The sequence below is a fragment of the Neomonachus schauinslandi genome, chromosome 3 (assembly GCF_002201575.2).
Source record: "Neomonachus schauinslandi chromosome 3, ASM220157v2, whole genome shotgun sequence".
NCBI classification, from domain to species: Eukaryota; Metazoa; Chordata; class Mammalia; order Carnivora; family Phocidae; genus Neomonachus; species Neomonachus schauinslandi.
This window is the reverse complement of record NC_058405.1, coordinates 47,286,623-47,313,925: the sequence shown is the minus strand read 5'-3', so window position 1 is coordinate 47,313,925 and position 27,303 is coordinate 47,286,623. Positions and strand designations below refer to the sequence as shown.

At 32.4% G+C, this 27,303-nt stretch overlaps 1 protein-coding gene across 1 annotated transcript in view; it reads left to right on the top strand.

Moving 5' to 3' along the window:
* The window catches only part of PCDH17 (protocadherin 17), a 91,037-nt gene that overhangs the window by 10,990 nt on the left and 52,744 nt on the right, over positions 1 to 27,303 (top strand). The window contains exons 2-3 of the mRNA XM_021697909.1: positions 22,803 to 22,861; positions 22,995 to 23,167. Coding sequence (XP_021553584.1) covers positions 22,803 to 22,861; positions 22,995 to 23,167 — 232 coding nt within the window. The remainder of the gene's footprint in view (positions 1 to 22,802; positions 22,862 to 22,994; positions 23,168 to 27,303) is intronic.

Here is a 27,303-nt window from a genome sequence, read left to right as displayed (position 1 = left end):
TGATATGACAGTAAGAAATTAGAATGTTTGAGACATAATATAATTAAAATCTCAGCAAATTTACTAAGAAAAAATATTATCATTTAGTATTTTTGGGGAAAAAAAAGGGAGTTAGTTCCAAAAGGGGTATTTTCCATCTCAAACCTGATAATTGCTTAATGATACATCTTTGTATAAACATTTGTTAGAAAAGCTTTCCAAACATCCTTAAAAATTATTTGCTTTGATTTCCATGGTTCTGTCACCAAAAATAGAATATTGTCTAAATATTGGTGAATTCTATTGTGGTGTCTTCTTGGGACACAAAAGTCTTGCTTTCTATTTTGCTTTTGCAGTTTTGCATCTATTTTAAAAACATTTATCCCAAATCAACTTATTGCATTAAGAATGTGAATAAGGGGAGTTATAAGTCATGAAAAATAAAAGAGAAATCAATCATTTATTTTTATTATCATTATCATTAAGATGGAATTAAAGATTACATACAAACTTATCTTCATATAATTTCAAGGCAAGACACTTGATTGCTTTATTTTTATTATTATTTTAAGCTTTATGTGACCTCCTGTTACATTAATGTATTTTGTTTTGTTTTAAGTCATTACCTAATCTCTTATTTTAATCTTGTTTGATTAAGAAAGTTTGGAGGTACACTTGATAATTGTATCTTACTTGGCATGGTATGCCTGGAATATGTTTGCAGTTTTAAAAAACAACAATGATGGTGCTAATGCATGAATCTAAGTGTAGAGTAAGATAGCAGGTTATTGAAATTATGTGTGTGTGTAAGAAAAATAACAAACATTTTAATACAACAGATTGAAATAAAAAGTCTATAACCTTGCACTTTTAGCATTGGCAGATGCACGGATAATAGTAATTATTAGCTACATTTCCAGATCCTGACCTTCTAGGAAAGCTACTATTTATCTCTAAATGGTAATAAGGCAGGAAATATGTGAACTATCCTATTACACAAATCCCACTCAGAGGAATTTCTAAGGGTTATTGGCAAAAGCCTATTCTACAGTGTGGCCCTGATATCAGATGTGCCAATATCAACAAACAAAGCTATATGCCTAAGTGGAGAGAAACTAAAAGAATTAAAAGACAAGGAATACATTTAAGGAGAATTTCTTTTTTCTGGTTTTGAGCATAAGACTTTCTACGATTTTTTTTTATAATCAAGACAATTACATAGTAATTTGGGTTAGAATGCATGCCCAGTTCCCCATCTCAAAACCCAATTTGTTACCACCTGTGGCTATTTCTATTAAAAAAAAAAGGAAACATAATTACTATGAGTCTCAGCAGTCTTAGAGTAAATTTTTGCAATTACAATACCTCCCTCGGGCAGATGTGTGAAAATGGCAGATTAATTCCTGCCAGGATCTTTCTGTTCCTCGTTCATTTTTAGGTTTGGTGTTCCTGCTTATTAGAGTGGCTCTGTTTGCTCTGGTTAAAGGTTATGTCAGTGTTTCCATAGTAAATCTCTAGAAATAAAGATCCACAAGTCAGCCATTAAATTTTGCCTTAGGCGAAAAGTTGACATGTAATGCTTTAGCAAAGGGGTAGATAATATTTTCCATCACGCTCCTCTGTTGCCTGATTAAGTTTGAAGTACATGGTAGTAGGACCATTTGGCAGTGTTGGAAAAAGCAGGACAGCTGGGAGGTAAAAAGGAAAGTGCAGTCTTTTGAACTATAAAATAATATTTAATCAGCAGAAGTCAGTGCAAGTATTTTTTCTTCTATGCTTCATCCTAAAGCTACATAATGCATAGGAATTTTAAAGAGCCATAATAAAGATATTGATACTGGGATGACTAACAAGAGGTTTAACACCCTACCTATTTCCATTCATTCCTTCTTTGGTTGTGGTATGTAGACTTTGTTTCTGTAAAGATCTAATTGTTCTACACACAAAATAATGAATATTATTAAATGTCAACAGTTTTAAAACTCTGGATCAATGTTATAACTATTAGCAAAGCTAATTTGTCACAAAGCAGCTTAAATAGCTGAATATTGGAGGACAGGGACCATATAACATCTTGCTTGTCTCTGTAGTTGGGAGAACCTAGCATGGTTTCTAATACATAGTAAGGACTTAAAAATATGGATTCTTTATAATCCTCTGATCACTGATCAGATATGAGCTGGAGTTTAGATCCAAACCTAGAAATTACAGAGGTCAAAGTCTAAGATATTATTTATATAAACATCCTGGTAAACAATTTATTTGAAGGTGGCATATTTTGATAATTTTTATTTAAAATAGTTACCTTCTTAATAACTACAATGAAAATTCCTATACAATTATATTGATACTATTACAAGTTCATGGGAAAAAATGATCAAAGTTCACGATTATGAACATCAAACTTTCAGTGAATTTGTTTATATATATACACACACATACACACATAAAAATGTGTCTACATTTATATATATATGTATATGTATATATATATATATATATATATATATATATATATATATACTGTATCTCAAGAGCAAGTAGTGTTGGTAAGAGTATATCTTTTGTCTTTTGCCCTATTCCTTGATATGCTTTATAAAGTATTAAAACTGCACAATTAAAATGTTATGTCTCTTTGTTAAGGCTTTAAGAATCATACAGCTCTAGTAAATTATTAAGAAAATAATGTGATTATTTTATCTATGGGACTTTTTTAATGAAATGAAATTATAGATAAACCATAAATAGTAATTTTAGGATTATATTTATTTGTATTTGTTAATATATAATTTTATGATTTAATCACTTTGGTACCAACCATTTGCCATCTGATAATGGGAAAAGAATATCACCGTGGGCAATAATCAATGTGCATTATAATAATAATCCAACCTACAAAATTTTTCTCAAAATTTCAGAATCTATTTCACGTAGGTGGTATGAAATTTTTATGCACATATTGAGGAAACATAAGCTAAGCATTTATATAAACAGTATGTTGCCCATTTCAGTATTGTTATTTAAAACACATCTACAACCTACAGAGTTATTCAATCCATAATCATAAATTCACTTAATAAATAAAAAAAATTAAAAAGCTCTTAATTGAAATAATTCACTACTTTTAAGCTATTCTAGGACTTAATTACTATTTATCTAAATTTTAAACTTTAACTGCAAAATCCATATCAAACAATAAGGAGGTTTGATAGAGTAAAGTTTTCAAGTAGAATGAGCTTTCAAACCATATTAAAAATTTAATTCTCTCCTCTTGCCATATAGTTGGGATACAAAGTGAAAGAAAAAATAATAGAAAGGAGCATAGAAATGCAAATTTAAGAAGTTTAGAATTCATTGTCAGTTAACATTCAAAAACAAGAGAAAGACTTTCCGAAAGTTTTAAATGAATACTATATAAGATAAACCAACAAATAGCAAGTTCTCAGCGGGGACATTTAAATCCACAATTATCCAAACATTGTAATTTGAGCACCTCTGTAAATTTACTCTGGAATATTTGGCATTTTGGGGAAAGAAGGCCTAGCAACAATGGGTGCTGCTCTCTCCAGAGGATGCCAGGCTGGTCTTGCTTTCCTGTCACTAAGAGAAGCCTGAGTACTGGGAGCAGATACCCTCTCAGAAGATCAGAAACTAGGCCTGTAATCGTTCATATTCTGTCTGAATTTTACTCATTTCTCTGAATGTGCTTTTCTTGAACTATCATACATGCTTTCTTTTAAAAAATACAGCTTAGAAATCTACTGGAAATATGACTTCTAAACAATGTTGGAAAAAATGTGAATGTCCAATAAATATACCAGGTTTTGTGCATTTATATTAGTCTTCACATAAAGCCATAAAATCTGAAAATATATTACTTGTTTAGAAATTTCAAAAAGCTGTTTAGATATTTGAAAATTATCATCAAAACACATTGTTTGAAACAAAAGGAAGGGAATTATTATTTATGTCTTATGCTGACTTTTTCTGATTGTTTTCTTCTTATTCTTTTCATCTGGTCTCTTTTCTGTGATATCCATTCAGAAAATATATTTTTACAGGGATACTTTAAGAACATTGTACATTTACATCTAATGTAAATACTTTTAAAGAACTCAGATACCGTTTTTTATCACCTTAAGCTGTGTTTAACTATATGTACATTCAGACCTCAGATGCCTATATTTGATTCCTATAGTAGAGCTATAGAGGGGTGGGTTGAATTTGAGAAGGGTTGGATTAAATAATATTATGTTTAGCATTATGAAAATGCATTTAATAGATGAGAAACTTTTGTTTATTAGTTAAAATAAAAAGCTTTTTGGATTTCCTTTCATCTAGACTTTAAGAGATAACATATTGATTTCTTTTATATAAAAGCAATAAATTGCATAATTCCTTCCTTTTATTCTTTGGGCAGGGATGTGCTCTACTGAGATATAGTAGAGATAAAATCCTCCACTTGCCGTTCCTAAAACAGAACATTTAATTTTTTTTTTTTTTTTTGAAGTAAACTCTATGGCCAACTTGGGGCTTGAACTCACAACCCTGAGATCAAGAGTTTAACGCTGTACCAACTGAGCCAGCCAGGTACCCCTAGAACATACAATTTTTTAACCACTTGATAAACCTTCTTTATATATTAAGCTTATGCAGGTCAGAGAAACAGACTAATGTATCAGTTTATAACATAAGGAAAGGAAATTTATAGTTAAACTTACTCAACAAATACCTTTGAAGTATTTTCATTACAATTTTCCTAATGAGCCTCAGTGAACTTGGGCTTCATTTTAAGTACTCATCATTTAGCTAGAGAAGTCAGATCTCCCAGGACACATCTGTTATTTAATGATATTAGAGTTTGGGTTTTGTTTGGTGTAAATGTAGGATGGTGATGGAAAGGCACCAGGGGTAGGAGAGGAAAGGAGCTCTGATTCAATATCCCCAGGTAATATGATATAAATAATTGGAAAATGGAGATATCATTTCAGTTGGTTAATTGTAATAAACCCATTATCTTGTTAGAGCATTAAGGTAGAATCAACATGTTGGGAAACAGATAAAAGGTGCATGAAAGCATTTAAAATTCAATCATTAGGTTTCATTGCACCCATCTGCTCCCAGGAAATATAATTGGAAATTTGATTCATTGACCTTTAGCTGCCATTTTGGACCACAGTTTCAAAATCTATGTTTTCAAGTTGGACATTTGAAGTTAATTTGATAAGAGCCATTTTTGGTACATTTTTAACCCAATTACGTTTTTGAACAAAATTTGAAAACATAAAATCAGGCCTAATGGGCTGGTGTATATTTGACAAAGAGTCAGCATAGTTATTTAATCCTGGATCTGGTTAAAGCAACTGATGTTCAAATTCATTAAGGTTTCGATTAACTAGAGGGACTGCTGAACTTTTTACTGTTATTTTATGCATGAACTCCTGCCTCTCATTAATTATTCTCTGAGTCCATATTATACTACTTTATACTTACAATATCCAATTACTCTAAAGTTATATACCATGGCACAAGAAAAAAAAAAGCAATATTTAGTACTTTAGGTGGTTATCCTGAATTTTAAAAATTTTTGCACCTCTCTCAATCCTTTTTTGCCAACATAATAGGGTGCCACAGAATCTTCCCCAAATATTTCTTGTCTTCACTCAGAAGAGTGATATATGATAAAATTATGTGCCTAACACAAGAAATACATTATGTAAATTGATCATCATTTCTTGTCAGCATTTGTGTATTGCTACACTCACTGAAGTTCATGTAACTTGGAAACGAGTCATGATTAGACAGGTGTTTCTTCGCCTATGAGATCAAATTTCTGAAATATTTATATAGTGATGAGCCAGATGTACACAGCTTAACCTTATAATCCCATTTCACAGCTTTTCCAAATACTTGGAAACTTGTTAAGTAGGAAACTGATTATTTTGGCAGCATATCTCCATTAATAGGATTCAGATCTTCCTTGTTTACAAGCCAGTGCTGCTAATACCATCTAGTATATTAAATCAACAGGGAAACTGAAAAAGTAGAATCTATCCAAGGGCTAATTGACAGGGAAGTCTTTTCTAAATCTTTTTAATGTGTTTTTTATTGACTTCATAATATCAGAACACACATAGCGCAGGTGAATGATATAACTGTTTGGGATACTATGCTACTACCAGTTTGGAATGAAGTAGTTACATCTCAGACTCTCCGTGCTTCTATTGTAATCTTGATATAAGCCACATAAGACCATGCATCCGCTCTTTACAAATATTCCTTTCAATATCATCTCAATTGGAAGGTTTACTGTCATTTGACATGTGAAATTATTTTAAATGCACTCATCTTTTTTTTAAATGAATAGAGGCAATACAGAGTAATGTAATAATGTGTCATAATTTTCATTATGCTTATTTATTGGTTCTGCAATAATAGACGGAGAGCTTATTGTTATGCTTTCAGCCTGAGCTATTTATGTACTATGCTGCTAGGTGCACCATTTCATATTGTGATGTTCTGTCCTCTTAAGAAAAGGGGTATTGGGAACCTTAAATCAAATTAGGCTACAGGAAGAGTTTTATACTTTGTCTTTTTTATATTATGTGGCTAGCTTTTATAAACTACCTAACTCTGCTTGAATAAACTCATGGTCCTTCAGAGACAGGAAAAAACCTATTTTTTCAAACTATATATGACAACCTGATTCCGTTTTTAAAAGAAGGAAGGAGAAAGCAGGCTATCAGAAAAGGGAAAAATTCTTCCATTTTTTTCACTTCTTTTTGGGAAAAATTATCTACTTTGTGTTTTATATTCATACAAAAATGTGCCTAATGTACATATAAGCAGGGCACATAATATTTTTTTAAAAAACCATGGAATTAAGTAATCTATAAAGAAGAGTTTTTTAAGGACAATGGAAAGGTAAATATATGAGATTTTTGGACCCTTGGTTTTTGTGCTCCATGACAGGTATTCTAAAGATGAAGCTGCTCCACTGAGACTGTGCTTCTAGACCTGTGTAGTTGAGATTCAGGCACTGCTAGTCTATTGCCTTTTGGATTTCAACTACTCTAACATTGAACTTGTAGTCGGCCCCCAGGGATGAATTGGCTACATTTGACTGCAAGGCCAGTTACCTCTTTCCTATTTGATTTTCACCAAATCAATAGTTTCCCTAGAAGAGATTTTACTGTTGGGAATAACAACAACTCTTAACTCTTATATGCAAAAAATCCAAGTTTTTGCATTAAAATAATTTCAGATTTTTTTGTGCAGTATATGCATCTTTGAGTTTCTCTCTTTTTTTCCCAAAATTAAATGATTATGTCTTTATTTATTTATAGTCACTATAGTCATGTTTATAGTCATTTTGTATTTTAAGAAGAATTTTTACTGCAAAACCTCTGCTGAAAATCCATACCTAAAACAACACCTGGTGTATCATAAGAACTTGTTACATATTTGTGGACTGAAAATAGAGAAATTTGCATTTAAAAAGTTATAAAATTGCTTATAATTCAGTACTCAGAGGGGGCTATTGCTAACCTTTTGTTTTTCGGATCCACAGTCCCTTCTCGGACCTGAACTGATCTAAGACTATTTTTAACCTTTACTTGTTCCACTTAGTGTTAATATGAACATTTTTTACTGAAGAAATATTAAGATGTTTAAATTTGAGGTGTTGTACCATTCCCTGCTGGGATGGGTAATACATGACATGTACAACAAAATGTCATTCTGAAATATGAAAGAGTTAGGGATTACAAAACATGTCTGAGTGCAAGGATTTTTAACAAGGGATCGTAACCTATCTTCCCATGCTGTGAAGTGCACACACATGCACGACACACAACTAGATTTTTTACAGGTATATACTAAACATAATATCTTATGCTGCTTTTTGCCCAAAATTATATAAATATATCATAGATAGACATCATTCCATGTCAGTGATGTAGTTTCATATTATCTTAACAATGCTGGAATTCTGGGCCAATTAATGGATAATTCATTTAATCAGTTACTCCCTGATTGACAATTTGAGTCTTTACACTGAGACTCAATTCCCAAGGTTCTTGGTTAAAAAAAAAAAAAAAGTTTTCAGTCCAGAGCAAGTTGCTTAACTTTTTTTTCTGTTTTCTTATTAAGTGTTATACTATTTGCTACTCATAGAGCTATCATAAGAATTCAAGATGAAATATGATTATGCATATAAATGATATAATCAATACTAAATGTTGAATAACACATATGGTTATTGTTGTTGCTTACAGCAAATGACATAAAACATTGAAGCAGTTAGGGTACTGATATGCAGGCATATTTTCCATAAAAACAATATTTCAGTTGGCCCAAATGTTAGCAATTGTACAAGAGTACAATTTCATTCCAGAATACTTATGATTAAAAAAAAGTAATTTTACTGGAATGCTAATTTATTTTATCACAAATTTCCATTTTGACCTCTCTAAACCAGGATTGGTTTTTTGGATTTTGCTTTAGTGTTAAGTAGACATTTTAAAAAGTGACCAATTTTTGATAGACCATCTTCCAAAAAAATAATTTCCAGATATTTTAAACTTCTTACACAACCAAAGTAAACTTTGAAGTGGAAAGATGTTATTAAGTGTTCCTTAAGAACTGTCCTTTTTTATTCAGGGAGACCTTGTGGGAAGAAAAGCTCACACCAGGTAGAAACCGAAGAAAAGTTTCTACAGAACTGTTGTAGGGCAATGAATACCAGAAAGTTAGAGACATCTAACTTCTGATTCAGATAACATCTGATTTCATTTACACTTCTTTTCATGTGAGAAAACTGAAGCACAGAAATGTTACTCACATATATACAGCTAGCTAGGAATAGAGAATTAATGTCATCTGACTCAGAGTTTAGGGTTTTTGTTCCTATACCAGTTGGGATATCATGTTTGACATACATTTCTATTGAGGTATCTATGGAGTATGAAAACATTGCATAGCATGAATAATTGCTACTATGAGTTACTACAACTTAGTTCCTGGAATGCAGGTCAATTTGGCAAAGAATTCTTTAAGGCCTCCATATACAAAGCTTCAGAAACTCTGCTGGGACCTATGTACTTATGACACATTGTCACAGGGTCTGACAACCAGCAGTAGCTTCAAGAGGTTCTGTAAGTTGGTCCAATAAAGTGAAAATACATCAAAAACTAATGATGTGATATATGGTGATTAACATAACATAATAAAAAAAATAAAGTGAAAATATTGCCAAATTTTGGAGACTCCAGAAGCAGCCCAGGATCATCAGATTTGATCATAGAACTGGCTTTGATTCTTTTATTTGAATCAAAGTTGTCCAGTAGACCTCATTGCTTTTATCTGTGTTTAAGATGATTCAGAGCTGAACAATTACAGGAACAAAAGCCATTCAAGGGGGTGTGACCTGGTATCAGAACTCAGTAGGGAGCATTGATTAACAAGCATTATTAGAATGAAAGTAATAAATCTGTAAAATACATCAGACAATGATAAATAGACTAGAAAGCAAAGCATAATACACACAAAAGGAAGATGGATCATTACAGCACTTGCAGGCTTTTTATTTGAAAGAGTGCAAAATTTTAAGTCAAAAGAAACTCGTTCCTCTTACTTACTCATATTGGGATCTCCAGCTAGCCTTTCATGAATTCCACAGGCCTCAGTTTCTCCATCCATAAAATAGAAATTATAATGGTTCCAGCTGGTGAGGTTGAAAGGAAGGAATAGATTTGGAGAGGTTGAGAAACAATGACAAAAATCACCCTGTAAAAAACATAAGGAAGCACAGGAGACAAAGGACCAAGAACAGAAGAGTTCTTTTCTCTGGGAAAGAACAGGTTACTTACTCTTATTCTAAGTACACTCTAGAGGAACTTGTAATACACTTCAGGAAACTTAATGTGTCTAAGTGCATTTTGTTTTCAGGTGTTCCCGCGATGGTACTGTTTCCACAGTTTTAAGTAGTTTGGGATTGAATATAAACATGCTACAAATCACCTAACATTGAAATCCACTTAAAAAAAAAAAAAAAAAAGAACAGTTTTTCCATAAGGCACCTTCCAAATACAAACTCTGTGAGAGAAGTCTGTCCCACAGAGGATGAACATGACTTGTGGTTTGTTTTTTGTTTTTTGTTTTTCTTAAACTATGACCTAATTAAAAAGAGTGCTTATGTGAAAATGCCTCATTAGTATTTTATCTACAGGAGTGAACAGAGTGAAAATTTTAATTTTAAGGTTAAGAACTGAGACTTAGTTTTTCTAAGCCAGGAGCCTGCAACATTTTCTGTTAAGGGTGAGATAGTAAATATTTTAGGGTTTATGGGCCATACGGTCTCTGTCACAACTACTCAACTCTGCCATTGAAGCATGAAAGTGGCCATAGATAACATATAAATGAAAGGGCATGGCTGAATTCCAATAAAACTTGATTTTCAAAAATAGTGGGCCACAGGCCAGGGTTCACCAACTATTTTTATAAGGCATTACTAATTGTTAACATTTCTTCATTTCTTTCCATTTGTGTATTTTTTTTAAAAAAAACTGTACCATGTAAATTATAAATAGTCTCTAACAAGATCAAGGTATTTGTCCATTATTTCAAAATTAGATATGGAAGAATGCAGGCCTATTATCTCATGAAACGATTGTGTAGGTAAGACTGCTGCTTTTACTACGGGAGAAAAAATTCTTAGAATTGAAGTCTCCAAGCAAAGAAAGCTGGGGATACTTGAATTAGGTATTAAGTGTCAGTCTGATAAAGAGTAGAGATAGTTCATTTCATTTTGTGCTAATGTTTAATTAAAAATCTGTTAACATTAGTAAAGACACTTAGCTTTATTTTAATTTCAGGTATGAATGCCAACCTAAAATAGACTCTTTCCATTGAATCATACATTTTGAATGTGATACTTATTCCTGTATTTCAGAGGGAAAATGATAAATATTCTAGTAATCTAATAGTCATAAATTTGATTAATAATTAATTTTTTTCCTTCAAATTTAGGAATGCCTTTTACTTTGTAATAGTCATTTCGGAGGACAGGTCTTTCAAATTCTTTGTATATTATCTCCTAAATTTTCATAATTTTTTTCTCACATTACTCTTTTCTTTTTCAAACCAGAAATTCAAATACAATGGATAATTTTTTTGAAAATTTAAATTTGATTATGATTTTTGTTATTTTGGAAAGCATAGTAAATTATCTTTGAAACTCATGCAAAAGACTGGGGGCTCAAAATTCCCCCAAGGTATTCACTAACTATTGTAAAATATGCTGGTTGGTTAGCTGGTTGCCTGCATTATTGCTTCTAAAGAGTTAAAAATTCTCTATCAAGAGTTGGAGGAAGGAAAAATGAGAAAGGTGTTGCATCATTCAGTTTCACCTTGAATTCCTTCTATTCTTTTAATCCTATTAGGAACTGGAATATACCTATACAGGTGATGATTTGAAAGACAGATGCAAAATCAGACAGGAATCTGATCTTGCTGATAATTTTTTCATTTGCAAAATGAATTATCTGAATAACAATTGACTTTATCTTATGATTAAAAATTTAATATTTGGGGGAGGAAGACTGGTGAACTGTGTGTATCAAAATCATTGCATTTATAATGTGTTTAATTTGAGTGTATTTTGAAAAAATAAGCTGATGAAATGGATAACAGACAGATGTTTTGGTTCACCTTTTAAATTAGTTATTTGTTTTTTTGGAATTTTACATAATGATTGACTAAATGTAATATCTTGAATTTCTTCTTTTACACTTTAAAAGGTAAGTGTTCAAAAGTGCCTATTTTGACAATTTATATGACTATCATGATGGTAAGTAATCATACAGTTAAATCTACTGCATGCATTAGAATATTTGGTAATAAACAGCCATTATTACCTTTTTATGTTATTGGCCAAAGGAAAAGAAATCTAGTTATTGGAGTTATACATAATGTTCAGCATATTCAAATAATTTAACATGCAAGTGTAAAAAGGTAAAAGTGCAGACTTTTTCATGAGTTGTCTTATTATTAGGGGGATAGTAGCACTCTTTTTTCTTAGTGTGTAACAATAATTTTTAAAAGCACTTCAAGGCAAGTTACATTAATTTCTCATTAACTTACTTCTGAAAATATTGGGATGGAGCCTTATTTTTCTCTGTGTCTTAGAGAGGCAGTGCAGCAACTGACTGGTCCTGGCAGTCACTGGCAAGGGTTATTGTTCTGCAACAAATCGGTTATATGATGGGTAACTTTATGAAAATTAGTTAGCTGTAATTTCTCTGTTAAAGAAACCACGTAGACAGTAACACTATTATGTCTTCTAGGGCAATTGGGAAGAATGAATAATAAATATCATTAATACATACAAAACAGTATACAGCATACTCCAGGCCTCCTACCCCAGAAAGTGCACAATGACACGATTTACATAAATTTAGATTCAGTGCAGTAAGGTTTCAAAATAAGTCCATATTAGCTAAATGAATTAGACTGAAAACTGGTTTGAATCTAAATAAATCAATTTATAAAAAATTCCTTTTACTTTAGCAAGTTCTTTAACCCTAATAAAATAAGATTTTAAGGAAATGTATCTTGCAGAAGACTCGGCATTCATGGGGATAATAAATAAAATCATAAGTCACCAATTTGTCTCCCTCCCTTTTCTCTCTTTCTCTTCATATGTCAGAGTTCTAGAAGTTCAGACTTCTAATGACTTTTCATTGGCTACATATATCTTTGACTGCTTAGTTTGGAGGCCTATTTGCAGAGAATCCAGTTTTAGGTATTCCCTCCAGTGGGATAATCCTTCCATATTCTTTTTTTTTTTAAAGATTTTATTTATTTATTTGAGAGAGAGAGTGAGAGAGAGAGAGAGAGCACAAGAGGGGGAAACGGGAGAGGGAGAAGCAGACTCCCTGCTGAGCAGGTAGCCCGATGGGGACTCGATCCCGGGACTCCAGTATCATGACCTGAGCCGAAGGCAGACGCTTAACCAACTGAGCCACCCAGGCGCCCCTCCATATTCTTAATAGAGACAGAAAAAGAGCATGATAAGAGGAAAGCAGAGGAGAGTCTTCTAAGACAACATATCTGGCTGAGAGATGGCAAAAACCAACCAACCAAACAAATAAAAAACAGAAAGGAATAGAACTCCCAACCCCTCCCTGCCCCCCCCACCATGACCACTACCATCACTGGAAGAAAAAGAAAAGACTAAGTATTAGCTAAGGTTGACATGGAGAGGCTGACTGTACTGAAGAGAATGGGTTAATTGGAGATGTTGAAGTTAGCAACTCGAATTTTGGACTTTTTTCCCCTAAGACATCAACTCATGGCATAACTCTATGCCATTGCCAGTGAGAAAGCACATCTAACATTCAGTGGCACCTTGGTGGCCTACGGCCTCCAAGCTTCAGCAAATATCAAAAAAGAATGTATTCTCTATTCTGTGTGCTTTTATAAATAACAAATAGCACTCCTCTCACCTTTTGATTATCTCAATTTTCTTCTTTCTTGTCAAAGATGGTTTTCTTTAAGATTCATAAATTACATAATTAAATTCTGGCACACAAGTTATTATTAAAGTTATCAGTGTCGTTTACCAAAGAGTTAACACTTGCAAGAGCTTTTTTTTTTTTAAGTTTTTATTTATTTATTTAATTGACAGAGAGACAGAGAGAGAGAGAGAGAGAGAACACCAGCAGGGGGAGTGGGAGAGGGAGAAGCAGACTTCCCGCGGAGCAGGGAGCCGGATGTGAGGCTCGGATCCCAGGACCCTGGGATCATGACCGGAGCCGAAGGCAGTCGCTCAACCATCTGAGCCACCCAGGCTCCCCGCAAGAGCTTTTAATATACAGCCACATTACTTTAAAAAAAAAAATCATCCCAGTCATCCTAATTGAGCAGTAGACTTAAAATGCTCGCATACAGGATGTGGCTGTTCTTGTCCTCTCATTTTTAATTCAAAGCAATGCTAGTTTTTGCTAAATGTGGTAAGAATTCGTTGTGTTTTTATTATGCCTTTAGTTGCAAAACACAAATGTCAACCACACTGTACTTGTATAAAAAGGATCATTTTGGAAGTCATTGATAAATACAGTTATTGCCATACCTCATGGACTTCCAAAATTCCAAAGCCATAGGTGCTGTCAGATAACTTTATAAGTGGTGGCTTAAAATGCTGTTGCCTACTTCAGCAATGTAGAAAGAACCACACCATATATTCTGTTGAAGGCAAAGCTATCAGAAGCAATGTCGGTATGAAAAGGCTTAAAGTGAATTATTCACCTCTTAACTCTCCCTTGTGTTCAGTCTGCTGCAAAGAGAATGCTCACTATCAATATGAAAAGCAGTGCCTTTGAATTAAGGGAAAAGTTCATTCGGTTTTCAACCGAATGGCATCAATATACGCAGTCAACCTTATGTCCCTAATTCAAAAGAACTTTCAAAATTCCACTCCCCTATACCTCTGAAGCAGGAAAACACTGATCATCTTAGTATAGCTGAAGTTATAATGATATGATTTAACACCATAACTACACATCCAACCCCAAATTCGTCTGCAAGAAATAAGTTCTCTCTTAATGATGACTTCAAAGAGTTAAGGACATGCTTTCACTTTTCTTTAACAAGAAAAAGAAAAGGTATTCTAGAGGTATTCTAAATCAATACCTCTAGAATTAAAACTTTCTTCATATTTGTATTGCAACCTTTGGGAGATCCTTCTTGTATTTGACATACCTGTCTCTACTTTCTAGTATATTACAAATGTAAAAAGACAAATATATAAAACTTGTACAAACGCTAGGATAAATTTAACATTATATATATAAAATTATTGAGGCAAATGCTTTTAGAACTTGGTACAAAATACTGCATCTTTTCTTCTTCAGTATCTAATTTGCTGTCAGTCCTATTTAGTGTATTTTTTAATCTCAAATATTGTAGTTTTCACTTTTACAAGTTACATTTGGGTCTTTTTTTTGTATCATCTACTTCTCTCCTTGAGGCCCAAGATGAAGATGATACAGGGGAGGTACTGAGGGCTCAAAATTTAAGGAGACACTCTCAAGTTCATGCTTTCATGTTCTTGACCATATTTTTAATATTCTAACAGATTTTTAAGATTCTTTTTGGTTAATTCCGTCATATTTTTCGTGCCTGGATCTGTTTTTATTGATTTTCTCCCAGCCACGGATTATATTTTCCTAGTTTATTGCATACCTTATAATTCCTGATCAGATCTCAGATACTGTGAATTTTACATTGTTGAATGCTGGATTTTTAAAATATTGCCTAGGGTCCAAGCTAAAGGTATGTTTGTGGAATGAATTTACCCACTGAGCCTCTGTCTCAAAGGTCTCCTCTTCGATAAAGAAACAGACGTAAAAAGGTAAAAGGCTATCAAGGATACCAGCAGTTTAGGAACCACTGCTCCCTATGTTTCCACATCAGTGATTCTGGAAATGCCAGAGCTGTTTGGTTTGTCAAAAATTGTTTTCTCCATAAGAAATTTCCTGACTGCCCCATGACTCTGTAATGGGAAATATAAGAGAATACTGGCAAATTAGCACCAAGGTATTGTGTATATATATATATATCACATAGTGATTGCACTAATCACAGATTGAATTCTAGAATTTACTGAAATAGCATCTATGATGGTGAAAACTAACTGTACAATCCATTTTCCTAATTCTTGAATTATTTTTCTCTCTTCCTTTTGCAGGAATACTTTTGGAAAATAGTATTCTGATTTTTTTTTTTCTTGGAAATTAATTAGAAATGAGACTCAAAGAGATGAGGTCTTTATTTTTCTCATCCCACAGTTGTCTCATTTTCTAGAAATCCAAATAGTGTTTTAAAATTGCCCAGACTTGGGGCGCCTGGGTGGCTCAGTTGGTTAAAGTGACTGCCTTCGGCTCAGGTCATGATCCTGGAGTCCCGGGATCGAGTCCCGCATCAGGCTCCCTGCTCAGCGAGGAGCCTGCTTTTCCCTCTGACCCTTCCCCCTCTCATGTACTCTCTCTCATTCTCGCTCTCTCAAATAAATAAATAAATCTTAAAAATAAATAAATAAAATAAAAAATAAATAAAATTGCCCAGACTTACACCCACTTATCATTATTTCATGATTATTACAGTGCTGCATGTAGGATTTTTTTAATGTAAAAGTTATAACAAGAATTGTATTTGACAACTAAGAAATTTTCATATATTATCTCATATAAAATATAAAACCACACATTTTAAATAGTATATCCTAATTTTACCACCAAAGTTGCAAAATTATTTTGATGATATTTTGCATACACTTCAGTATATCTTAGATACTAATCATTTCAATTAAATGTCTTTAGAGTCTTTACAAAGATATTCTATTCACTTCCAAATGTAGAATCAATTTACAAGGCATTTTCTAAATTTAAAAACTCACCATTTCTGAGGATGGATCCCAGTTCTTCAAAATGTAGCCATGTTTCTTTCCTGCATTGAAATAAAAACAAAACAAAACTAAACTAAAAACTGTTCCTTTGTTTGGGTGCTTGGCTGGTTCTGTCGGTAAAGCATGCAACTCTTGATTTCAGGGTCACAAGTTCAAGTTGCACATTGGGCCTGGGGCCTACTTAAAAGAAGAAAAAAAAAAGCTGTTCCTTTGCAATAAATGCAGTCTGCAAACTTCATTTGAAGTATTTATGTTATGGCTGGGAAAACGGGAACTGCACACAAGAAAAACATATTTGAAATAAATGAAAATTTAGCTAAATAATTCATATTAAGGTGGATGTCTTATAGAACTGTTGCTTGGGTTTGCTAGTGTGGCTAAATAGATCTTTATATCTGAATCCATTTGTAGTCTGTCCAAATGAATATGGAATTTCTACATAGGTTTTAAAAGTTGTCTCTGTGTAATTTTAAAAGACAAAGTTCAGAAACATTCTTTATTGTAGTTATTTAATAAAAGAGCTTGTAGTTTTATAATCTTTGAGATGGAAGGATCTTCAGTATATATGACATGCAGATGTCATTTTAGATTTAATTTGGAATTACCTTTTATTAGCATATAGTAATGAACCCTTTTTTTGAGTGTAGAGTTCTATGTATTTTTAATCATGTATATATAAAACTTCATGAAACCACCACCATGATCAGGATACTAAATAGTTCTATCACCCTAAAAAGCTTCTTTATGCTATATCTGTAGTCAACTTTAAACCTTGGCATCCATTGATCTGTTCTTTGTCGTAACAGTTTTTGATATTTTCTTTTTTGAGAAGTTTTATAAATGGAATCATCCTGTATGCAATTTTTTGAGACTGGCTTCTTTCACTCAACCAAAATGCTTTTGAGATTCATCCATGTTATTACATCACTAGTTCATTTTTTTATTGCTAAATAGTTTTCCATTGCATGCATGCACCACAGTCTATCTGTTTACCTATTGAAAGATATCTGAGCTGACTCCAGTTTTGACAAAAACAGCTCCTGTAAATATTTATGTACAAATCTTTCATGTGAGTCTAATTTACATTTCTTTAAGGTAAATGCCAAATTGCTGTGTCAGTTTGGGTCTTTTTTATTCTATGGATTATGCTTTTTTGGTATCATGTCTAAGAACTCTGCCAAATGTCAGGTCGCAAAGATTTTCTGCTAAGTTTCCTTCTAAAGTTTTATAGTTTTGCATTTACATTTAGACATGTGATCCATTTTGACATATGTATATATACACATATATATGTATATATATAAATGTGAGGTATAGGTTAAGGTTTATTCCTATTGAATTATCTATTGAATTGCCTTTGCAACTTTGTCAAAAATCAGTTGGCCATATTTCTATGGGCTACTTATGGGCAGTCTCTTCTGTTCTATTGATCTATGTGTCTTTTCTGTCTACAGTACTACATTGTCTTGATTAGCATAGCTTCATAGTAAGTCTCAAAATAGATAGTGTAATTCCTTCAACTTTATTCTTTTTCAAAACTATTTTGCCTATTACAGTCACTTTGCTTCTTGTTATAAATTTTAGAATCTTGTCTATATTTACATAAAATCATGCTGTAAATGTGAATGTTACTACGTTACATGTATAGATTATTTGAGGAACATTGACATCTTTACCATGTTGAGTCTTCCACTCCACTAACACAATATATCTCTTCATCTATTTAGGTGTTCTTTGATTTATTTCATCATTTTTTGTCATGTTCAGGATACAGATTCTGTACTTGTTATTTGAGAATATTTATTTGCTAAGCATTTGATTCTAAGGGAACTATGATAAATGTATTGCTTTTGAAATTTTGGTTTTCTATAGTTCATTGCTAGAATATAGAAATATGACTGATTTTTGTGTGATGACCTTGACTATGGCAACTTTAGGTTATTTATTGGTTCTAAGAAGTTTTGTTTGTGATTTGTTTGTTTTGATTCCTTCTTTTTTTCTACCTAAACAATATTATGTGTGAATAGAATAACTGAAAATTTTCCCCTTCCTTTTTAATTTATCCTTTATTTCTTTTTCTTGCCTTTTGAACTTACTGGATCTTTTAGTACTATGGTGAATAAAAGTGGTGAAAGCCAAGGGTGAAAACTTTCAGTCTTTCACTAGTAAGCATGATGTTAGTTACACTTTTTTTTTTTTTTAGATGCTCTATATACAGTGAGGAAGTTTCCTTCTACTCTGACTTTGCTGAGAATTTTTATCATTAATAGATGATGACTTTTATCAAATGCTTTATATATTTTAAAATTTTCTATTTTTACTATTTTAATAGTAAAAAAATCTATTTTGACTCCTTTTACTATCCATTTTCAACTCAACTTTCTTAGGCACTTGTAAGTGGTCATATCAAATTAATCTACTTCCACAAATAAAGAACTTACCTAGTTTCAGCCAATATGGCTCAGTTTCAGTAGGTGCTTCCTTTTGGTCTTCCTCATGGACGCTTGTTTTTATGATTTGTTTTCTAGATTTATAATAGGATGAGCAAATTGTAGACCATATAAATACACATTCTGATATACTTTAGGAATAGTTTATTATTGACTACTGCTGACAAAAATTCTGATTTTCAATATCATTTATAAATTGACTACAATCTACTGAGTACTTTTGGAGAAATACATAGAGGCAAATAATCAAAGAAACCCTTCATATCATGCAGACTTATCCACTTTGTGTGTCTGTTTAAGTGATTACTTGCTTATTTCTTTGTGTTTTCTGTACAAAGGAAAGTAAAGAATATCTAAGTTTTCATATTCAGCAAACAAAATAACAGTAAAACAAAGAAGTCAAACTAGGAGGGTGGACTCAGTTTGATAAGATAGTTCATATCTGTTTTGTTATGAGCAAATAATCACTAAAAATCCCCCAACTTCTGTCTTTGTATCTTGACTGAAATAGATTAAAAAGATCATCATATTCTAAAGTTTTTAAGGTGTTTATTTTGGAACTTTTATGTAACGACCTACAAATTCCAGGTACTTTTAAAAAATAATAAACAAATTATATGTTTTAAAAGTAAAGGTTACTGCATTCAAGTTGAGTTTGAAGGGAAAACATTAGTTTGTATGATTAGTTTGTATGGAAGAGGATAAAGTTTTCAAGAGTTACAAATATTCATATTTAATTACTCTGCTGAGACCTAAAAAGCTTCAAATGTCTGACCTTGAATTTTACTTTCTTCTTAGACTTAAAAGTTAAGATTTAGACATGTGCAAGGTAGAACTAAATTTTTAGAGTACATTATTGGAAAATATCTTAAAGCCCTTCTATTTCTAAATTAAATGATGCTGTGGTACATATGGCTTTTGTTTTGGGTCTGTTTTCATTTTTCTATGCAAATACAGTTATTTTATATTTAGATTATTTTAAATGAGTTTTCTGACACCTTTGGAGTCTGGATAATGAAAATGTGATTTTCTATATTAAAACCAGTGTGGGTTTTATAGTGAGTTAGTTATATGTTTGTTAAAGGCCAAATGGCTATTTCATTACAGTAATTATAAACACACATACAATTTCTCATGTTTCTACCTATTTTAATGGATAAATGCAGGCATTATTAGTAAACTTCTGATATTCTGCTACTTATTAAGCTGCAAATTTTTAAAAGTTGTACTTCGTGAAATTCTCCGATAATAAACCAACATTTCTTTCTTTTTTTTTTTCCTTTTACATTCCTTTTTACCTCTCTCCACCCTCATTCCTCCACAGTATATATACCTTTTTGTTTCTCTCTTTCTCTTCTCTATTTTTCTCTTGACTTTCTCTCTACTTTTATTTTTCTCATCTTTTTTTTTCTAAAATCCCTTTTTTTATGACTTCCTCTCATGTTTCTATTTTCATCAAAATAACATTTGATAGCAATACTCTTGCTCAGTGTTCATCAAACACTCTGATGCATACATGCAAACATACATACACACATGCACATGCACACACATACACATAATTTAAAATTTAAAAATAACTCTTCATTCAGTGGGGAAATGTGTTCTATTTCTTCATTTAAGTCCTGTATTTTATCAGAGCTGTTTAGAACTTTAGCAATAGGCAAACACTTTCAGATACTGTCCCTATTAGAACAGAGGAAGGAAGTTTCCCAGTCTGTCTCCCTGTGTCTAACTGAATAGGGATCCATATTCTGTGATGTTCCACCTAATTAAAGCCATTAAAGTCACAAGGTTACTTATAATAGCACTTATGAAAACTAGAGTTTCCACTTTCACTTCACATTTTACCCTCTCCTTAATACCCATGATTCTGTTTTTCTGAATTGTTCTAAGATACTCATGGCTTAGTCTTTAACTGACAACCATAATGGTTTGCATACATGTTTTTGACCAATTCAACAGATTTTATTAAGTTAAAAAGTGGAGTTTTTAAGTAATTGTAGTTTCAAAATTGGCAAAATTCTTTTGCAAACATTTTGCCCCAGTGTTGTTTTCCACTATTATTTAATTTAATTTAATTTAATTTAATTTAATTTAATTTAATTTTTTAAGTGTGGGCCTTGAACTCACGACCCTGAGATCAAGACCTGAGCTGATATCAAGAGTCTGATGCTTAACCAACTAAGCCACCCAGGCGCCCCTCCCCCGCCCCCTCCACTATTATTTTTACTAGAAGATCATTATCCTTAAGAATTGATAGTTTGGGGCGCCTGGGTGGCTCAGTCGTTAAGCGTCTGCCTTCAGCTCAGGTCATGATCCCAGGGTCCTGGGATCGAGCCCCGCATCATCGGGCTCCCTGCTCCGCGGGAAGCCTGCTTCTCTCTCTCCCACTCCCCCTGCTTGTGTTCCCTCTCTCGCTGTGTCTCTCTCTCTGTCAAATAAATAAATAAAATCTTTAAAAAAAAAAAAAGAATTGATAGTTTGCCATTATGGAAAGAAAAATTAAGGTGCTTCACAGAATCTAAAAACTAATAAAACATTTTAGTGAAAAATGTCTGCTACCAACTACTAGTTAAAGTGGATTAGAAGTGAGAAATGTATTGACCTTGTTTACCTTCATCTTTGCACTTTGATAAAGGTCATTTGAACAACAACAGAAAAAGACTATAGATTAAGAAATTTATGAGGGTATTTCCTGTCCCCCAACTTTTAACAGACAGTGAAACTTAGGTAGTACTTTTAGCTATTACTCTTAACATATCTGTTTTTTTTTTTTTTCTTTCCAGCAATAGTTTAAGAAAGCCACAAAATTAAATTATTCCATGGGAAGAAAAAAGGGTACTGTTAGTTTAAATTAGCTTTATTTATAAGGAAAACACATATTGTACTACATTAAGCCTTACCTTGGGCCCTCTTCTTCATGAATTGCATGCTCCTGTGTCACTGATACTTGCATGCCGGATGATCTTGCACGAATCCGTAGCTGCTTCAGAGCACAATGGTGTGATATGAAGTGATGCAGAAAACAGGAGAACCTTTGTCGCTGAGTCAGCTGCAAGAAGAAGTGATGTGTATGAATGTACAGTATAGGGAGATCTATGAAAGATCTAGTATCTTTCTCCCAAAAGACTCTGTTCCATGATACAAGGAGAATTCAGTTCTTTTTGGCAGCCCTCCACATCAGTTTGGAAGCAGTAAAAACAACCACAAAAACAAGCCTGGTTTCTCAATGTCTTTACTCTCAATATTTTAAGTAACATTTTATTTCTTGTTTTTATTTTACTTTGTTTTTAATAACCAGAAGTAACACCCTTTTCCACTGTCTAGTTCGAGTTCAATGCCATACTAGGAGTGTAGACGAGGACAAATTATAGAGATGAGTTCAGCCACATGTGCCATGCTTGTAATTGTTTTTGGCAAAATTTGAAGTAAAGGCCCTGTATCTCTTAATTCAGGAATGGATGACTTTAAGTGATATTACATCAAGGAGGGCATAGAATCCCAGCAGATGATGTCATTATGTTTAAAAATGAGTATTATTAAATAATTCACACTTTTAATATGGAGAAATTAGGTCATTTTTCCACACCTCCCACAAATGTTCAATCTTAATATCTAAGTAATGAAACTACACAGACAGTGTGATCCATCCTGGTAGGAACAGAGAATGCCAGTTATGACAGGCTCATTGTTTACTTTAACAGGTAATTTGTGGACCGGAATCATTTAATTGTTCTGAGTACATAATTACATGTCAGCAATTTCCAGTTTAATTAAAATGTACAAATCTGAAGATTAAGGGAATTTTTGAATTATTAATCATTTTTCCACTAGGAAATCTTGTTGCTCCGCAGGAGATTTGTCCAGTGTACAACTATACGTATTTTTTTCCTTCTCTTTCGCAGACAGACAATTTTCCCGCAGAGCCCAATTACATGGGCAGCAGGCAGCAGTTTGTTCAAAGGTAAGGCCTGTTAAATAACTTTCTCGGCTTCCCCATTTGCATTCGTGTCAAAATTGCTTTGCAAGAGACTACCCTTCAGATTCAAACTCGTAGAGACAACACTTTCTCTTCTTTTTCTTTATATGTATTTCAGTAGCTCCACGTTTAAGGACCCAGAAAGAGCCAGCCTGAGAGACAGTGGGCACGGGGACAGTGATCAGGCTGACAGTGACCAAGACACTAACAAAGGCTCCTGCTGTGACATGTCTGTTAGGGAGGCACTCAAGATGAAAACGACTTCAGCTAAAAGCCAACCACTTGAACAAGGTGAGTGACGCCTTCCAATGCTTGCAAAGTGTAAAGCTTAAGCAGTCATTATAAACCTATTAGTACTAGAGTTGCAGTTTATCACAGTGGAATGGACCATTGATAATATATCAAAAGAAACAGCAAATCCCAAGCTTGTCCCAGACAGAAAGCAGCTATTCAATACCTCAGTAATGACAGAAAAAGGAAGACCATGGGTATTGGTCTGTAATCTTCTTAAAATGAGAACTTGACCAAAGTCACTAGATTGTTCGGATCTTTATGCACATTTCCTAACCTTTCCCATTTTGTGTTTTATTAACAAGGAAAATAGGGCATGTATTAGCTAGATATGCACATCTTAATATACTAATTTACAAGATTAAATTTAGTAAATTCACCACTTTTAGGTAAAATAAAACCTGATTGGAATTTTGTAGCTCTTAGCAATGTTTGTTTATTTTTAGTGTGAATTTGAGCTTCAGAGTCGTTTTTCAAGAGTCAAATTACAGCGAAGCCAGAGTTTTGGCACCTGTTTTGGAATTACATCTAAATCTGCATGGATGTCAAATAAACATGTACTTGTTGACCCTGATAGAGATATAAAAAAGAAACACTTCTTCATAAATACATATTTTTTTTCTAAAAATCTATCTTCAGTTTATTTGTTTGATATGCCTTTTTATTAGTTTTGATGTTTTTATTGTTTCAAACACAATGAAATATTTGCTAATGATTCACCCAAAGAGAAATAAGGAACTCTTACATGTAAGACTTAGACCCTGGGAATAAGTTTTTATGTTTCATTATAAAAAATGAAAAGAACTATTGTATAAACCAGATTTCAGAATTACAAATGCATGTTATATTTGTTAATATTAGTTTTCAAAATACTAATGGTATTTAAATATACCTAATATTTATTATTTTGTTTTTTTAATGAGAAACTACATTTAAACTATGTGACATAGTCATTTATTCTTCTAAGTCGTTTCTTGATTGACAATTCATAGAAAGTAAATTTTTGCCTGTAGTGCAGTCTGTCATATCACACATACTTCAACAGATACCATGTTTATTAATTTCTCAAATCGTTGAAATTTTAATACGTATGTTCACACATATATAAATTCAATACAGAGATAAATACATATGTTCAGTATAATATATATTTAAATTTCTGCACTGAATATAATTATGCTGGATTTATTTTAAGGTTGGTCTCCCAAAAAGCCTTCTTTTGATAAGTTATAACTGCCAAATATACCATAGCAACTTTCTGTCTAACAATGCAATATTACATTTTAAATTATTTTCAGTAAAAGGTATTTGAATGCTTACGGAATATTCATAATTCCTACAAATTTGAATGTTCACTCGAAGTGACTTAAATGATTTTGATGGGTTTTGACTATGTCATATTATAATATGTTAATTTTTTAGACAAATTTTAAATAATGGGTTGTTGGATCTTGATATGTGAATACAGAACCTAACATAGACTCATTTATGTGTGTAATAAAGGGATTGACAGATAATGCATTGACTACTTTTAGTAAAGCCGCATAGAGTAAGTAAATAGTTTGCATTTATTATATCTTCATGAGAAACTTTTTGAATCAAAAAAAGCTTATATGCTGTTCACATTAACTCTAAATTTTTTTCATCAACCAAGTGAGCAATGTATTTGATGGGAAGGGGTAAGGACCCTTATAGAAAAAGGAAGGGGTTTCATTCATGTCTGAAGATGTAATTTATACTGAAAATCTGTTTTTTCAATTTTGATATTAGAAAATAATACCTTAGGAAGATGGCTGTTGTTCTTAGAAGAACATATATTTGTCATACATTTTAGTTAATATTACACATAAAACAATTGCTAGTCTAAGAGTGAGAATGCTAATGCAAATGTCTCCTCTAAAACAAGTAGTTTCCACACGTCCTTATTAATAAATATGGGAAAGTTATTAGGAACCTGAAAGCCACATTTAGATAATCTATGAATTATAGGAGAGATACTGACCTCTACTTTAAAACATGATTTTGGAGGATTAGCTGAAGTAGTATTTCATTGGTTGTTTGACTGTTTATTAATTCATTTATTTAATAAATATCTATAAATCCTTTCAATACATGAGGAAAGTTAGATTCTTTAGGAACATCAAAAATAAATTTGACTTGGAGCCTGCCTTCAAGAAACTGTATGTAACTAGTAGAGATGGGAGATCGCTCTCTCCTTCTCCTCTGTCTCTCTCTCTCTGTCTCCCCCTCCCCCTCTCATCTCTCTTCTCTCTCATTTACCTCCAACTCTCATCTTATCTATCTCTATGTCCATCATTTTTTCCCCTTCCTTCCTTTCTTCCTTCCTTCTTTCTTTCCTTCATCTTTCTTTCTTTCTTTCTTTTTTTCTTTCTTTCATGAATCCATGTTTACACCTATCTATCTACTTATCTAGATTGGAGGTGGAGACTAGCATTTACTGGGTTTTTACTATTTACTATAAACAGTGCTAGCTGCATTTCAATGTTAGCTTATTTAACCTGCAAACTCTAAAATATTTATCATTTTTATCCTACATGTAAGAAAACTGAGCTTATGAGAAATTTATTAGCCTGCTCAGCAGGTTGGAGTTTTATCTTAGGTCTAGATATAGCCAAAATTTGTGTCTTTTCTATACAACTTTGTCTCCAAATGGGAGAATTTGTTCCAAATAGACAATCTGATTCATTTTTATGACTAGATATCAAATAAACATTGAAGAGTAAGTTAAAACCTGAGTTCATGTATGCAAACCTTAGGGGAGAACATCAAAATAGCTCATATGCATGGAATGAATTATTCAGTACTTAAAACTTATTATCCTATTTAGTTTTCATTGCATTCATAAATAGGTAAATAGTGTTACTCTCACATTTACTAGATATTAAGAAATTTTTTCAATACTCTATAGCTGTAAGTAGTGAAGTCGGCATTAGAAATAAAATGATATGCCTTCAGAGCCCTCCTCTTACCCAGTGCTTTATACTATTCACGTAATGAACAGTTTACTCAGAAATAATTTTAAAATGTTTGAAGAAGCAATCAGCCATTGTCTTGGTCAATGTACTCTGTTAATTTATTTGAAAAGCATCATGAGAGGCAATGCCAAATTAATTCAATGCACACCTATAAAAAATAATTTTCTTTACAGATGAAAGATGATGACAGCCGTATTTAAGCAATTATCTCACGTCGGATTTCAAATATTAAACCTAATTTTTAATACCTTTAAAAATCTCCTAAGAAACAAAAATAAATTTCCTCTTAGGAGAAAGAAACCAAAAGCTAAACAAAAAGAAACCTGCTTATGAGTCTTTTTCTCTTCCTAAAAATTTGTAGTAGTGCTTTAACACATTTCAATTAAAAAATCAGTAGCATATTATATTTTACAATTTTATATTAATTTAGTTAGCTTCTTTCCTTGTTTAAATTTTTTCTATTAAGAAAAATAACGTTCTATTTCTAAATCAAAATATTTCTTTAACTTAGAAATTAGAATCATTCCAAAAATAATCTTCACATTTTCAATGGAACTTTCTGTGCTAATAATGGTTTTTCTCTGCAAATGACTTAGGCCTTTGAGATTTCACATTATTAGTTCAAATATTACTTTTTTCTTCTCTTTTGCGCAGATTCTTCCCATTTGTTCTATTCCTGATAACTGTGGGTTTTTTTGCTTCCATCAGCTGAATCATCCCAAATATACAGCACTAGTATATGTTACTCACTTTTTTAGCAAATAGGGGAATTTGGGATGTTAATTGAAGGGGTGATACATGGCACTAAACTGGGGATAGCTTTAAGGATTTTATACTAATAAATCCTCTAAATAGAAAGAGGTTATTTTAGTTTCTCTTATTGGGATTTTAAAAAATTCTCAAAGAATGTACTTAGTTTCTTTCTATTTGTTTGCATTTTTGTGCCCGCTTCTCTATTTGTCAATTAGATTGTCTCCATACTCCCTTTGTCAGATATTAATCCTAAGTAAGTAGGTAGGTAGGTAGGTAGGTAGGTAAAGCAGTCCACTTTGACTTCTTTAAAGAAGTACCTGTACCTCTGAATTTCTGTCCACTTGGCAAAGTATTTTGCTTGTTAGCAATAATTTTTTCTTCTTTAAA